Here is a 17,109-nt window from a genome sequence, read left to right as displayed (position 1 = left end):
TTTGGTGGTAGTGTCCGTAGCAATAGCAGACCAAAGATTCCCATGTTGTATTTTATAGTGAATTTTTCATTGGTTTGTTTTCTTATGTAATGGAATCCTTGCTGTAATTGTGTTACTTTTTACTGAATGAATGGATGCAAGTTTTTTGTCGTTTCTTATGAATTGCTGTAATTGTAGTTTCTTATGAATGCGGCATTATAACACAGTAAATTAAGACAAAAGGAGTATTTCCATTGGATAAAACTAACTACAAAAGTTTCCAATTTGCAGAAGTACACAGCTTTCTGTTGAATATGCAAAAAGATAGTGGATGAAAAACAAAAGGCATCCACCATAACAAAACAAAAGCCATCCACTATCAACATGAAGTGGATCCTGCAGTTAAACTTTAATGCATCTATTTTAACAGCCCACTGAACTTAAATAAACTATTATAAGTCAAAAGACTTATGTACATATCAGTCACCATCATCAACATCTCAGATCACATCTAAAACTGTATCCAATTCCATCTAACTTGCACCTGCACCTCTGCCTCTTGTAGATCTAGATCTAGATCTACCAGCATTTGCACATCTTCTACCCCTCCACCTACCAACCTTGAAGGGTGGTTCCTTTCCCAAGTAGGCATAGTTAGCATTAATCATCCCTTTGTCAGCATCAGTCAAGGGCCGTTTACCATTTCTGTTGAATTTCCTGCCAGATCTAGAACTTGTAGCTGCTGGATCTGGTTGCTGAACTACTGGTATTGGCTGTTGAAGTGGTGGAGTTGGGTGTTGGGACATTAGATCTGATTGCTGAGTTGCAGATGCGATTGGTTGGCTTGGTTGGCTAGCTGATGGAGTTTCCTGTTGCTGTTGCCCTTGGGTCTCTATACCTTGTGACTGGACTACTTTTGCTTGCTGTTTTCTTCTTGAAACCTTGTACAAATGGAAGTTGATTAGAGACTATATGTATGTATACTATATGACATTTGAAATACATTGAACTGTATGTATACTCACATGTTTTTTCTTCTTTGGCTGGCCAGATTGTTGGTGCTCAGTCACCTCTTTGCATGTTGCAGCATTGTGCCCTGTTTTACCACATTTTCTGCAATGCATAGTGACATTTTTTCTAAGTTTTCTTCCATGGTTCTTCCCTTCTGTCTCATCTCTTCTCCTTGCCTTTTTTGGCCTCCCAGGCTGGACAGTGGGAATTGGAGGATCAAGTTGAAGCATGCTGGACTCAGGCCACAGTACTTGGCTGCTGATGGGTTGTAAGACATTATTATAAATCTGTAAAAATAAGCTCTTGTAGTAATATTCCACAATCATTTCATGTGGATCATCCTCAGTTTGCTTTATTGCTGCAATGGCATGGGTACAAGGTAAGCCAGATAATTCCCAGATTCGACAAGTGCAACTCTTCATTCTCAAATTCACAGCAAACTGGGAATTTCTTGGACCTTTTACCTGATAACCATCAATCCCATTGAACTGTGGGAACCACTGGAAAGATTCTTCAATTCTGTCCTCAACAATTTTTCTGATCAGAGGACCAGTTGAGTGTGGATATCTAGTCATGGCAGCCTTTCTTTTTTGAATTCTTTCCATCATCAGTTCTCTAATATTCTCCAAGCAAGATATAATTGGTTTATCCCTGGCCTCTAGTATATGTGAATTGAAAGATTCGCACAGATTATTGACAATCATGTCACATTTAGTGTGAGGAGAAAAGTAAGCCTTACACCAATGCATCGGATGAGGAGCCTTCTCCACCCACTTGTATGCTTCATTGTCATACTCTTTCAAGTCCTCAGCAGCTTTCTTGTACATCTCAATTGTGCTGCTCCTAGTTATCGCCCACAGCATCCCTTTAAGTGCCTTTCCAGGATATTTCTTCTTGAAATTTTGATACATGAGTTGCACACAGTATCTATGCTCAGAGTTGGGTAGCACCTCGGATAATGCTCTGTCCAATCCTTGCACAAAAAATAAATGAATTATTGGTTCAAGCAGCCACAAGTCTCACATCAAATGTTGGATAATAAGATCCAAACCTTTTGTTGATCAGAGATGAAAGTGTAGTGACACTGATTATCTATTTCCAGATCCGCTTGGAGAAGTTGTAAGAACCATTTCCACTGTATTGTAGCTTCTTTCCCCACTATGCCCCAAGCAATAGGCCACCAACCATTGTTGGGATCAACTGCCACTGCTGATAACAGTTGACCAGGGTAAGGCCCTTTTATATGGCAACCATCAAGTCCAATCACAGGTCTACACATTTTGAATCCTTCTTTTAGTGCCCCTAAACAACAGTACAATCTCATGAACCTAGGATTCGAACCTGGATCTCCAAATGGAGTGAACTCGACTACCATGGTAGAATTAGTATGATTCTTCTTAATCTCCTCACAATATTCCCATATATGCTTATACTGCTCGACTGCACAACCTTTGATTCTGTCAACAGCTATACCTCTAGCATTTCTGGTTATTGTTTTCGATATTTGTATCTTGTACTCCTCATGCACTGTCTGCCTTAAAGAATGGACTGGAATGTTCATATTGGCCCTAATTCTGTCCTCATATCTCTCAGCAACCCATTTAGCAGTCATCATTTTATTTTTCCAGGCATGACTGCAGTTTTCATGTATATCATAAAGGGTCTTAATCACCAAATCATTCGGCCCAAGTGCTTTCTCTTGAGAAGCATAACACTCCCAGTTACATGGATTCTTGCACCTTGCCCTTACTCTCAGTTCCTCATTAGTGTAATACCAAACAGGTCTATCATTAGCAATAGAATAATTCTGCATTGAGGCCTTAAACTCAGCTGATGATGCAAATCGCATCTCAACCTGGAAATGTGAATTTCTCATGTTCTTTTCAGCATTGAAGTCAACATATTTGATTCCCTTCTGCACTTCATCATCTTCATCAGAAGAAGCATCAATGCTATGCAGGTCATCCTTCATCATGTTGTCATGCAACACATCTTCATCATCAGCTTCTTCCATTTCCTCAGCAGCTTCCTGTGATGATGTGTTATGGTCAGCCTGTGCTGATGATGTCTTCTCCCTTCTTGCTGACCACTTTCTTTTTCCTCTTGTTGTTTTTCTAGGATACTTTTTCTTTGCTCTCTTGCTGCCACCAGATGATCCATCAGTTGCCTGTGATTGTTTTTCAGCTTGGGCATCATGTTGACCATCTCCATGTGCACCACTTTTCAAGCCATTTACATCCTGGCTCTCATAGAGTATAGATTCAGTAGTTCTCCTCATAACAGGAAGGGGAATTTCAACTATGGGAGTTAGTTTTTCACTCCCAAGCATTTGATCATCTTTGCAAAACTCTTCGTCATCAGTGAAATGCTCCCCTTCAGAGCTGCTGTCATCTTTATCATCTTCTTCACCTGCCCTTGCATTCACATCAGTTTTATCTCCTTGACTCCTACTCTTTACACCAGTCCCACTAGTTTCTCCCTCAATGACAACACTTACTCTTACACATTCACCTCTACTTGTACCTCCCATTGCTGGTCCAGGGGCAGTCATATTTGGACTAACAAAAGAGCTACCAAAAAGATTTTTTCTAACCACCAATTGTTTATCAAGTTTTACAACTCCACTGCATGTTCATCTACAACTACACTACCATGTTCATCAATTTCTTCAATTACAACCCCTGTTTTTTTCTTACTACCTAACAGCGGGAAATGTGACTGGATGTCAAGAATTTCATGTAAAGGCCTATAGTCACAGTAAACATCTATCAGTTTGTGCTCGTACGCCCATTGCCACTATATCTGCATCTCCTTGTAACTTTCTTAATCCCTTATTCAAATCACTCCCAAGTTCTAAGTAATAGTAAAGCATTGTACCATTATGTCCTAATTTATCAACCATGTCATTTATTTCATGAACAGACATTCTCTCCGCATCACACGCATCAACATAATCTATTTCACCACCAACGTATGTTTTATACTGACGCCCACTAAATCTAGCACCATGAAACATTCTAATATTGAATAGTTCAGAATTAGGCACTGCAATGAAATGGGAAAAAAAAAAAGGAATCACTTCATTTGAAAAAAAAAGGTTGAAAAAACCACTTGTTTATTTCAAAATTTCCCACTTTTACAACCGGCAGTTGGATGAAAACCCTAACATTTAAACCCCATAATGCTGCTACATATTCACAACCCACAAATAAGCACCTTCAATTTCAGACACAAACTTGAGTAATACACCCATTACATTTAGTTTAAAGTATAGTTTCAATTCATTCACATGATTTTCCCCAAAAAATAACTTACCGTAAATTTCATATGGATCAATGTCGACGTCTCTTCTCCTGATTTTCCACTCCATAGATTCACCACGATTTTCCCTTCTCTTCGATCTTCAAAACCCTTCTCTTCGATCTTCCTACAACGATTTTGAGAACTTCAGTTTGTTTAATTGGCTTGTTTCTACCGCTCTTTTTTTCTTTTCAGTTGATGTATTAATGTAAGTGAACAGTCAGTGGATTGACGGACAAAATTGCCCCTGTGGTTTGCCACGTGTAATGCTAATTTCAGAAATTAAGAGCCATTACCGACGAAATGGGCACGGGTGGATTGATTAAGTTGTTTAGTGGTCAATCATTAACAAAAAATAGTTCGATGGCCAAAACATGATCCTGGAAAAAGTTTAATGGCCGCCCAGGTTTTTTGCCCTTTATAATACATGATAAAATGATTATATTTTATATTTTATATTTTAAAAGTACAAAAATTATTCTAAAAGCACTAAATTTTAGCTTTTGCTAAAAGTGTTTTTAACACCAAAAGTTTCACTCATGATTTTATGGAATAATGTTCACCAAGCACTTTAAAAGTGCTTTTAGTACCTAAAAATACTTATTACCAAAAGTTTTGCAACGCTAAATGTCTAAGTCGTTTTTGTTGGTGTTATAACTCAGAGGGAAAATGCTTCATGTTCACCCCTTGAATTTCTCACTTGGTACACTTGCATTGATAACATATTACCAAGTAGGGATGGTGGACTATGTGCATGTCTCATCTAATAAGAAGTAGACATGATATATCTCACCATCATTACTTGGTAATTAATTGTTAATACTAATACACTGTATGGCATGTTATGTGGTTCACATAGTATCATACTACTTACACTTTTGTGATATAATTAAACATCGGCTCACTTTTTATCAAACGCATTTTTATCAAATGCGTTTTTAGGGAAAGTGTATAAAAAGACTTTGAATAGGTCCGTTTAGATTGCTGTTTTTAGAAGTTTTTATAGAAAAATGCATTGTAGTGATTCGATATATGTAAAATAAAAAGAAGATGATTACACGTAAATTTTTTGGTTGGATTTTGGTCAAATAGATTCATGGGTAAACAAGTAATTCATGTTACAAGAAGCAATTAATCACGGAAATGATTTAGTCAAATAGGTTGTGTCGTGTCAATCCCAGTATCTAAGAAAATACGTAGAATGGAAAGAAAATCAGTACATCGGTTAGAAAATGATGAGATTTATGTATGTTTTCCATATTAGGAATTAACGCAGGCTTGTAGTTCACCTCCTTACCAGATAATTTCTCTTTATTGTCTCTGATCGTTCCAAATTAAAAAAATTTAAAAGACAAAATATACTTCCGCGAATCTTGAAGGTCCGATGATAAGTTGAAATCAACCTTCGGAAACTAATCAAAAAGTGATGAAGAAATTGCTTCTTTAGTTAAAGATGTGATAATTTCAAGTCAATTGTTTACCTCCTATTCTTTCTTTCCTGTTAGAAATCAAATCAATTTAACCAATAATCATTGTACTGCTTATTACGCCCAAAATTACGACATTATGTGGAAATTTTTGGTGGCCCATTGCTATGGCAAAAGCATATTGTGTGTTTGGATATTAGACTATTTAAAATAATTACTGTAATACTTTTTTATAATGTGATGTATGTAAAATAAAAAAGTGATTATGATACATTGAAAAATATGTTTTGTGATGCGAAGAGGTAGATTCTTTGACAAATAAAAACTATCCAAAGAAATGCAACATACACTACACAATAATATAAAACTACAAGGCCACTTTCATTGCTTCAATCAGATCGACCAGACACACTATTTTTCTTCTTTGATATTCTTTTCACATGACCAAAATTTTTCTCCGCAACTGTTTCCATTAGTCTTGAAGAATAAACTGAAACAAAGAGGCTTCCTGAATGTTACCTATGAGATTAAGAATGAAACCTAGATCGTTCAGAGTATAAGATCAGTAATAATGCAAAGGAACTAATCACTATCTTGAACCCATTGATAATCAGAATTTCTTAGTTCATTGCTCTGTACGTATCTTGGTCAATGAATAAAGAATTGAAATCACCAGTATCAAAATCCATGAAAGTCTCGAAACCACAGCTGGCCATAGAGGTTCTACCATGACTTGCCATGTTGCTGCTTCTGCTGCTATCGACCCCATGAATATGGTGGAACAGAGGGTGGTGGCGATGGTTTTGCTCCTCCGTGTTGGAGGGTGGATGGTAGTACATGCGGGCAGTCTGAGGACAGTGAGAATGAAACCTGGCTACTATTCTCACCCCTACATCCAACATCTCCAAATACTTCCCCATTAGTGCCTTTCTTCCTCCCCTTGAGAAAACAATATAGTATGTGATGCTGTGTTTTCTACCTACAATTTTGTTTGATCAAATTGTGAACAATGGGGATTAACTGAGATAGGAGTTGAGACTTGAGACCCTTTTAAAGAAGATCCCAATATGTGGTAAGAGGAAGACTTCCAGTGGTTCATAGAAAAAGACAACTCACAAGTCATCCCCAACCCATAAATAAAATAACCATCTCAGCTTTCTGCCCAGTTCTTTCTTTATGAGCTTTTTCAGTCATTCATTCCTTTCGCACATTTGACTTGTAAATCTGGCTCAGGCGCTTTCCAAGTGAGACCAGTCCAGTTGGAATAGATGACCTCAAAACTGAAACGGTTGACAACTATGCCTGTATTCGCCTTTTCTGAAACACCTAGAGACAGTCAGACGACCGTGTAACATGAATGACTTCTTACTTCTTCCCGTGAAAGATTCGAAGGATCCACCCACCATCAAGTACTAGTTAAAATTGTTCCAAAAAGGAAAACGTGAATAATGTTCAAACGTGACTAAAGTTTGTTTGGATAGGAGTTTATTTGAATGATTTGTTTGAAATGACGATTGTAGCACTTTTTGTGATGTGATGTATATGAGATAAAAAAGTGATTGGAAAAATAAAAAGGTGATTGAAATTTGTGAAGCAAATTATTTTATTTGAAATCATTTCAATTCAAACAAAAGAAAAACCAAGAACACTACAGAGTACAGAGACTATTATGTCTTTCTTCTTCTTCTTCTTTTTATTTGTTTTTCTAGGCCGGAATATATATATATATATATATATTAAAAATTACATGTACAGTTAACATGTAAAACCATTTTTCGGATTAAAGTACCCCCAAATTAGAAACATAAAGCCCAATCTCTTTTTGAATTGAAGATTATTTGATTTTGTTTATAAAATAATACTGGATTACTCTTTGTAGTATGATGTATGAGAGAAAAAAATATGATTATACAAATAAAAATAATTAGAAAACATATACAATTTAAAAAAATTTCAAATAACTCTCAAGCCCACACACACACCATCCTTTGGCGCATCGCTTGACAGTTGACATTACTGGGTAATGCACTAGTACTATTAAGCTATCATACACTCTATCATGAGCCGTCGGCTGAATTTAATACTACGAAATAATACCAATATATTACATTAGGCAACTGACCCCCTCAAGAAAGAAACTGTACTGAATTGGCTGTTAGCGCTTGTTAAAGCCAGAAACTTTTAGTTGATCGGTTGGGGGATATTTACATGAAATTGGATGGCTCAAACACGAACTTGCATTTTCATGCTTCCTAAAGATTAGATTCAGACTTTGGTGTTAGTGGAGAGCTTTTCTACATGTCGAGTAGCCGGTGCCATAATTATTGTGGTCAAACTAAAGCAGGGGAATACAATTCTAATAAGCTTATGCAGTGCAATAATTTTTTCTTTTGAATCACTTCCAATACAACTCTTGTTTTGCCAGTCTTTTCAAAATTCCATGTTACAAATTTTGAAATCTTTGGAGCAGTTCAAGATCTCAGCAATGACAAATCCCACCGCCATAGTCTAACCGTTATAGTTAAAGATCTTACCATCCAAAAATTTCTATTAGCATAATCTGTTCCTCTGGTCTCAATCAACCAGCAACATTTTTTTTTCAATGGAGTACCCTACTAGCCATCATGTTTACAATATATAAAACTTCTACTACTTGCGAATCCTTTCAGGTAAAAAGCTACCTATGAACAGTCAATCTTTGAAGCACAAATTATCAGGTCCTTCATTTATCAGTGACAACATATGAAGTGTAGTAATTCAGAAGCAAAAAATAGCGGGACAAGAAACCTCCAGCTTGGTTTCAATAATAACTACTGCTGTATTACCTACCATAAGCATAGAAGTTTCAAGAACAATACATACATATATATATGTATATACTTTGGCCCTTTTTTGGCTCATGTTTGTAGAATCTAGACAAAATTGGCCATCAAATTCGTAGGCCGTATTAAGTATTCCTAGTGTAATCCTGTACTTGCTGGGGAAAATATAATCAAATTTACAGTTAAACCCTTTTATCAAGCCAACATTATTGCCTTCTTTCTTTTACCAAGTATGTCAATTTGGTCCAGCCATAAATCTACAGAGCTTTCTACTAAATAAGATCTCATGCAATCTGCAATCAAAGGTAAGCGAAACAATCATTTAACCAGTCCAAGATGTCCAAAAACTTAAGAATGGTAGCATACTAAGGTGCAATATTTACCATATAAACATAGGGATCAGTACGGCCTCCTGCTCCAGACCTCTTAACCTGCTCTAGATTCAGCAATCTGCAAAACTGAACTTAATTAGATTATCCTGAAATTAATTATACCATTATTAGCCTTCCAAAGTCAAGCTTAATTAAATCAAATTCTTAGACTGTTAAAACAACAAACCAGATTACCGAGTAAACTGTATGAAACAAAACCAGCTCGCAAGTAGCTATGCGATTGATAGCCCGATTCAGAGAGAAGGCACAACAACTAGTAATGCGTAATGGATTACCATAACTGATTACTAAACAAAATATTATTAGCTCTGAAAATCAAGCTTAACTAAATAAAATTTTACTTCAAACCAATCTCTTATACCATACCAGCATAGATAAATTGTCAAAAATGAGTCACTAAATAGGCAACATGTCAGAGGTATAACCAACAATGCATGAAGTACCACGCTGATTGCCTTGACAAATTGAATTAGGGACGGGTCACAAAACAACGGGCCACATATGAGGTATAGTTCAAGTAGGTCCCACTAGACCACGTGGCTGCTAACTTCATACGTGTCAAGTGTGTGTCTGTGTGAGAGAGAGAAAATTGTTTGGGCTCACATTCTCAAGGCCTTGCTGGTGCTGGGGCTGTCGCCGAGCAACTCACGAATCTTAACTTCGGAAGCGCGGCCGTGAGATGACAGAACTTTCAGAATAGCTTCGGCTCGGCGCCGCATGTGAGTCGAGCCTAGGATCGGCTTCCTCTTCAGATCCTTAGCGGGTGGAGTAACAAACAGATAACTTCCACGTCCACCACCGCGCCTGTTCATGATCACATTGCCGCTGCTTCCTGCACTGGAAATTACGCTGCTGGAGCCACTGGACAGGCACGACGACGCCGAAGCTGAAACAGAAGCCGATGATTCAACCTTCGCCGCCTGCTTCCTTGAGCTGCTGCGTTTCTGGCAGTCGGAGATGGACAAATTCTTCGATCGCCGCTTTCGAACCACCTGTACATTCGTCACAACGCAAATAAGCTCGAAAACAGGGTGAAACAGAGCAAAACTACGTAGAAATCTCCACCGAATTTTCTTAAGCTCTATAATTCTTTTCTAAGTAAATGATACCTATTATGATATCGAAAATGATACCTATTATAATTCAAGCCATAATTCAAGCATCGCTGTTCACGAGAATAACGAAACAAATAGCAGTTCACAGTTTAAGACGATCGTCGCATGCATTGTAAACCAATAATAGACCAATGTTCAATTCCAAATTCAAACTTCAGTCGAACAATGGCTTTAGAACTTTGAATATATGAACTGACATGAATCGCGACGCAAATTCAAATTATATTGAAACGAAATGAATCCAGATGCAAATTCAAATCATATTCAAAACGAATTCAACAATATCGAAGAACAACGGATAACACATTGAATTCAGAGAATTAGGATCATAAAGCAGAATATTCTTCCATAAACTTTAGCTTCGTCATACGTCTACTCATTTTTAACCAGATTTGACGAACACATATTGAGAGGTGATCATATTTCTAAGCTCGTACAAAGACGCAGTTTGAATCTAAATTCATGCGAAACCAGAATTCAGCAGAAACGTGCTAGGAAAGTTAATAAGACGATCACCTTCAGCTTCATCGTGTCGTGAAACTTGGAAACCACGGCGATCACCTTCACTCGCCGATCATCATTCTCGCTGGTCGTCACCGTCGACGAAGACGAAGACGAACAGGTCCAATGCGACTGCTGCGACTTGGAAAGCTTAAACCTCAACTTATTCTTCTTCATCTTACCAGTACAACTTCTCTCACTGCACAAATCAATGAGAATAACAATTACGATTTTCCGGAAAACTCAATTCAAATTCAGGTAAATAAAATGAAATTTGAAGCTCTGAGATTATTATTCGGATTCGTACAGCGGCGGCGAGAGAGGGAGAGAAGGAGGCGGGGTGGTGATGGCGACGGAGAGAAGGAGAAGAGCTGAGGCGACTTCACGTTCAACTGCATTTGGAAATTCAAATGCTTCTTCTTTTGTTGCTTCTGCAGCTGCCATTTTTTGGTTTTTGAAAAAGGCGGGAGATTGAAACGGTGTTTTTTTTAATTTTCGGGGAATCGTTGCTAAACTTTTTTTGTAATTTTTTAATCTATTTTTCTTTCTTTCAAGTAACTGAAGAACAGTTTCTGTATTTATAGAGTAGTGCTTAATTCTTTTCGGCTTTGAGAGAGTCATTTTGATTTGGGCTAAATGGTAATGCTGGAACGGACTATGGAGGTCTGTTTACATGGGCTGGGCTAGGAACATGAAGCTTAGGCTGAACATTTCATTGTTGTGGGCCACTGCACATGTTCAGTGGACTTTTTGCTGTGTTTATTAATTACCCGTCTATAAGTTTTTTTTTTTATATTTTTGGTAGGTAGAACGTGTTGAACGAGAAGTCGAGGACCTTCTACTTACAAAAATATCTGAATGGAAAAACATAAAATAAAATAACTGTTTTATAAATGTCAAACAAAAATTGGAAATGAAGAAGTTAAAATATTTAGCCTAATTTAATGTTGAGAGTCTAGGTATTCATTTGATCACATCCCTCCTCTTTCTGAATTTTATGTCTAGTTATTCAATTTTCTTGAACTTTTACCAAATCAAGAAAAATTGAGCAATAATACGATTTATCGAATATTGAGTAATTCATGAGGCACATTGTCCGAAAAAAACTAGGAAAAACTTCTCTCTCTTAAGAGTTGCACTTGTCTTCCCAAGTGTGGTAGTTCAAACTTTCAAAAACTCACACCTGAATTTCCCAATCCTTGCCAACCATAAACCTTCTATCAATGAATCTGGAGAAAATTATAAAAGCAATTAAAGTGTTGGGTCTTGTAATGCGCATATGTTCAACTCCAATATACATTAATATCTATGCAACAGAAAGACCTTTGGCTTCATTAAGTATCATGTGGAAAAGCTTACTGGTGCACCAGAACATTAACATTCACTACTTGACTTTGTCAGTGCTATGATAGGTATGGTGAAAGCTTAATTTCATATTGAGCTTCTTTGTAGTTGTAGTTTTTTCTAGTTTATATTCTTAACTTTGTTGCTGACTTTAGCTCAAAAACCCAGTTAGCTGTTATTTCTCTCTAAGGGTGTGTGGTTTTCACCTCCCCCTCATACCCTCTAGTAAAGTTATATTCATCTGATTAAGAATCATGTGCGGTATACTAGTGTATTTCTGTTGGAATACCATGGCGGAGGAGCTAGCAGATATTATGCAGAAGTTTGCACTGTGTGAAAAAGAGTTAGAAGCGACTGCTTTAGAGCTGGATGATGTAGGTACAGGTATCAAAAAGTGTCACCACAGCTTAGTAGGGAAAATAGTTGAAGAGAAAATTGTCAACTTTGTTGGAGTGAAAGATTTTGCTAACCTGGCAAGGGTTACCCCAGAGGGTTGGTAGTAATGGAACTGGGACCAAATATGTTTCAATTTTTCATTCCCTCCACTGAGGATAGAGAGAGAATTCTAGAAGGAGGACTGTGGATAATTGATACTCAGGTGCTGGTGATGGAAGAGTGGTATGAAGGAGTGGAAGAGGATAAAAAAAGCTTTCAAATTAGGCTAATTCCTTAGATTATAGATGAAAAAAAAGAAAAATCGGACAATTGTAGGTCTGACAAGGGGGTTTTGCAAAACTATAACTGCCGTGCTGACTCAACACGGTTGAAAGAAGTAATTTTTTTTTTTATAAAGTTAGATGCTGGAAAAAAAAAAAAAAAGCCTGCAAATCTTGTCCCCTACCGGGCTGATTTGGCCCTACAAGGGTGATCCTTAAAAAAAAAAAGGCAACCTAAAGCTTTTATATATAAATATATATATGTAATAGAAAGTTGCCTTTTGCCGGGCTGAGTAAGCCCAACAGGGGGTGTTTGTTTTATAAAAAAAAAAAGATTAATTATACTTTGCCCCTTTCAACTTAAAGTTTTGTAACACTTTATCCCCTTAAACTCCAAACATATACCCTTTATCTCTTGTGGTCAACTCTTTGATGGGGTTAAGATGAAATAATAGTTTTTACAACCAAAATATCCCCGATTAATTCTTAAACACATATAATAATTGTAACATAATAAATAGCTATTTCTTTAATATTTGCTAAATGCATTTAAATGTAATTACATTATGCATTTCGATCTTTTATTTAAAAGAAGTATTGCTACGACATTGAGATAAAGTCATTGAGTTGCTTAGACTTCTTTTTTATGAATTATTTAATTCATTTTGATCTTGTAGCACTAAGCTTCATGTGCAGACCTACAATTGTTGTGCTGCGGGCCACTTTTTGGTTAATAATCTAAGCTTCCTTATCAGACCTACAATTGTCCAATTTTTCTTTTTTTCATCTATAATCTAAGAAATTAGCCTTCATATTAGCCCCTTTATGGGTACAGGCATGGATCTACCCATGCATTGGATTTCTAAAGAAGTAGGATGGAAGATAGGATCCATCTTTCAGGAAATTAAAGTGGTAATAGTTCCTCAAGTGGGAGGGAAAGAAGGCAGACACCTGAAACTGTTGGCTTTAGTGGATATAACATCCTCCCTACTGAGAGGTACTACGGTTAAGATGTAAGGAACAATGAAATGAATAAGCTTCAAGTATGAAAGATACCAGATTTCTGCTACAAATGTGGAGTAATTGGCCATAGTGAAAGGAATTGTAAGGCTTCTATTACAGTAAAGAAAGGATTATCTGATAACCAATATGGGCCTTGGCTTAGAGCCAACTGGGGAAAGGGATCACCACAAAAAGAGCAATATACAGGTAAAGGTAAGCAGGATAAAGTTGTTTGGGGTTTCAAAGATAGGGAACTGGTGCCAAAGAAAATAGTGGAGCCTACTCCAAAACTAGAACAGGAAAAAACAGGAAGAGGTAAGGTTGGAGGATCAAGTAGATTTGAAAGGTTGACAAGGAAGAATAATGAGGGCACTAGCAATGTGAACTCCCCAACCCCAGTAAGTCAAAAATTCAGCATGGACAAACTGAGCATTGGGGGAAATAAGTAAGATCATGCTCTAGAGCATGATAAGACCTACTGCAGTGTCTATGGGAAACAGACTGAAATTCAAGATCAGCAAATGTTAGAGGAAGATGACTAACAACTAGCAAAATATTGCAGAGAGTAGAGTGGATAACACTACAGAAATAGAAAAGGCGATGGAGGTTGAGAAATTAAGCCTAGAGAATAAGCAGGAAGCAGTCCAAAAAATGAATAAAAGGATCAAAAGACAGTTAAAATCATCTGTCATGAAGAGACTACCTTTGACGGAGATTGATGGGAATGCTAGGAAATCAGAACTAAGAGGGAAAAGGAAAAGTTACTAGACTGATACTAAGATGGTGGATGTGGTTATAACTGAACTGGTGCCCAAGAAGAATAAAGTGACAGACTCATCTAAAGAGAGATCAGAGCTCAATGAAGGGGAGGAGACCAGCCTTCCCTAGTCTCCACACTCCCAATAAGAGCACTGGTATGGAATTGTCAAGGAGCAGGGAACCCCTTGACAATTTTCCAGTTGAGAGAGGCCTGCAACCACCTCTCTCCTAGCATGCTGTTCTCATGTGAAACAAAGAATAGAGAAAAAGTGGTGGAAAACATTAGGAAAAAATTGAATTTTGAGAATAGTTCTGTTGTGGAATCAATTAATAGATCTGGTGGAATTGCCTTGATGTGGAACAAGGATATAAAAGCAATAGAGGTTCTTCAAACAGCCTTCACTATTGAAGCACATTTAATTGATCAGAATAAATAGATGGATTGGTGGTTTGTTGGCATATATGCTAGCTATGAAGCTCAGGTAAGAAGGAATCAATAGAAGGTGACAAAGGAAAGGAAAAGGCTTTGGGGGACAAGATGGATTATAGCAGGAGACTTTAATGATATTGTGTATAATGAGAAAAAATGGGGAGGCAGAATGAGAGCGGAACGAACATTCAAGGAGTTCAAGGCTTTTATCACAAAAAATGAGCTAGTTGATGTTGGTTTTGATGGGAATCCATGGACATGGTGTACTAGGACAATGAAAGGGAAGTTAAGCAAAGACTGGATAAAACACTATGTAGTACCCCTTGGTTTCAAAGCTATGATAAGACAAGATGCATTCATATGGATAACTATAGTTCTGATTATAGTATGATTTTGATTGATAGTAACCCTGAGGAAAGAAAGAGAAACTTCATTTTGGACAAGAGATGGGTTCAAAGGAAAGGTATTGAGCATGTCATTGCAGAAGCTTGGAAGTTGGATATAGAAGGGTCTAATATGCATAGAGTCACCAAAAAAATCTCTTAATGTATGGTGGCTTTACTAAAATGGAGAAATAGCTTTCAATCAAACTCGAGGAAGAAAATCACCCGTATAAAAGCTAAAATGGAGGACCTTAAAGAAGCTGCTGAGTATAATAAGAAAGAAATGGTTGATCTGAAGCAACAACTAAAGAAAGCTTACTAAGAGGAGGAAAAATAATGGTGCCAGAAGTCAAGAATCACTTGGCTCAAAGAAGGGGACAAAAACACAGTTTTTTCATGCAAGTGTAAGAGAAAAAAGAAAGAGGAATAGAATGATGAACCTCCAGAAAGAGGATGGGCCTTGGACAACATCTGAACAGGAGTTGGGGAAAGAGGTGACTGATTATTACCAACAGTTATTTGCTAGTCAGGGAGAGGTGAATCTGGAAGGAATACTAAGCAGTATACCACACACAATTAATGACTAGATGAATGAGAACTTGACTAGAGTAGTAACTGAGGAGGAGATCAAAACTGCATTATTCTCCATGAATCCTAACAAATCCTCTGGTCCTGATGGAATGACACCCCTTTTTTTTCAAAAGCTCTAGGACATTGTAAAAGCTGATATAGTTCAAGCTATTAGAAGCTTCTTTCACTCAGGATTCATGCTCAAATATATTAATCATACTATTATCTTTTTTATTCCCAAAATTGAAGTGCCTTTCAATCTTAGACACAATAGGCCCATAAGTCTATGCAATGTGGTGTATAAAATCATCTCTAAAGTTTTAGCCAACAGGCTTAAACGTGTTCTAGATCATTGCATTAGTAAGAATCAAGCTGCTTTTGTTCCTGAAAGGCAAATTATAGACAATGTCATTATCTTCCATGAGTATCTTTATTTTTGAAAAATAAAAGACAAGGCTCAGTAGGAAGTATGACTTTAAAATTAGACATGTCAAAAGCATATGACAGGGTAGAGTAGAAATTCTTGAAAGCTATAATGCAAAAAATGAGCTTCTTTGAAACCTGGGTGAACTGGATTTGGGGGTGCATCTCCACTGTCTCCTACTCTTTCAAAATCAGTGGTGAACAGAAAGGCTTTGTTATCCCACGAAAAGTAATTAGACAAGGAGATCCTCTATCTCCTTATCTATTTTTGTTGTACTCAAAAGGCCTATCTAATCTTTTAAAGAGAGCTGAAGAGAACAGACAAATTTCTAGGATTAGAATAAGCAGACGGGGGCCATCTATAAGTCACTTATTTTTTGCAGATGACACACTAATTTTTTGAAATGCAAACCTAAGCCAAGTTAAGGAACTTATGAGAATCCTGGAAGAATATGGAAGAGGCTTTGGACAGATGTTTAACTTTGAGAAATCCTCAGTCTTTTTCAGCAAAAATGTTACTGAGGATAAGCAGGATGAGGTATGCATCAAATTAGGGAGCATACAGAAGATGAGTCAAGGGAAATATTTGGGCCTACAATGGTTATAACTAGATCAAAGGAAACAAGTCTTTGGTTCTATTAGGAATAACTGTCAGAAGAGGATGGGGGACTAGAAAAACAAGTTGCTAAGTGCAGCAGGAAAGGAAGTGCTGCTAAATGCCATTATAATGGCTCTACCAACGTATGCAATGTTTTGCTTCAGATTTCTAGGGAAGCTTTGCAATGAAATTAACTTAATGATAGCTAAGTTTTCGTGGGGAGAAGAAAGTGGAAAAGGCAGGATGCACTGGTACTCTTGGTAGAAGCTAACTAGGGACAAGTGGAAAGGGGGATTGGAGTTTAAAGACTTACAAAACTCAATAAAGCCCTGCTTGGGAAACAGGTTTCGAGACTACTTACACTTCCAAATTTGTTAGTGAGTAAAATGCTCAAGGC

The 17,109-nt window shown here is 37.2% G+C and overlaps 1 protein-coding gene across 1 annotated transcript; it reads right to left on the bottom strand.

Moving 5' to 3' along the window:
• Positions 1-8,823: 8,823 nt before the first annotated feature.
• On the bottom strand, positions 8,824-14,161 carry LOC113773754 (the record flags this gene model as incomplete). Its single annotated transcript, XM_027318370.1, has 6 exons — positions 8,824-8,832; positions 8,923-8,989; positions 9,535-9,923; positions 10,563-10,746; positions 10,855-10,984; positions 14,029-14,161. Coding segments are annotated over 6 exons (912 nt in total), but the record flags the coding sequence as incomplete, so codon positions are not given.
• Between the last annotated feature and the right edge of the window lie 2,948 nt (positions 14,162-17,109).

Source organism: Coffea eugenioides, chromosome 6 (assembly GCF_003713205.1).
Source record: "Coffea eugenioides isolate CCC68of chromosome 6, Ceug_1.0, whole genome shotgun sequence".
Taxonomy (NCBI): domain Eukaryota; kingdom Viridiplantae; phylum Streptophyta; class Magnoliopsida; order Gentianales; family Rubiaceae; genus Coffea; species Coffea eugenioides.
The sequence above is the reverse complement of the archived record's forward strand: the minus strand, read 5'-3'. Positions and strand labels throughout refer to the sequence as shown.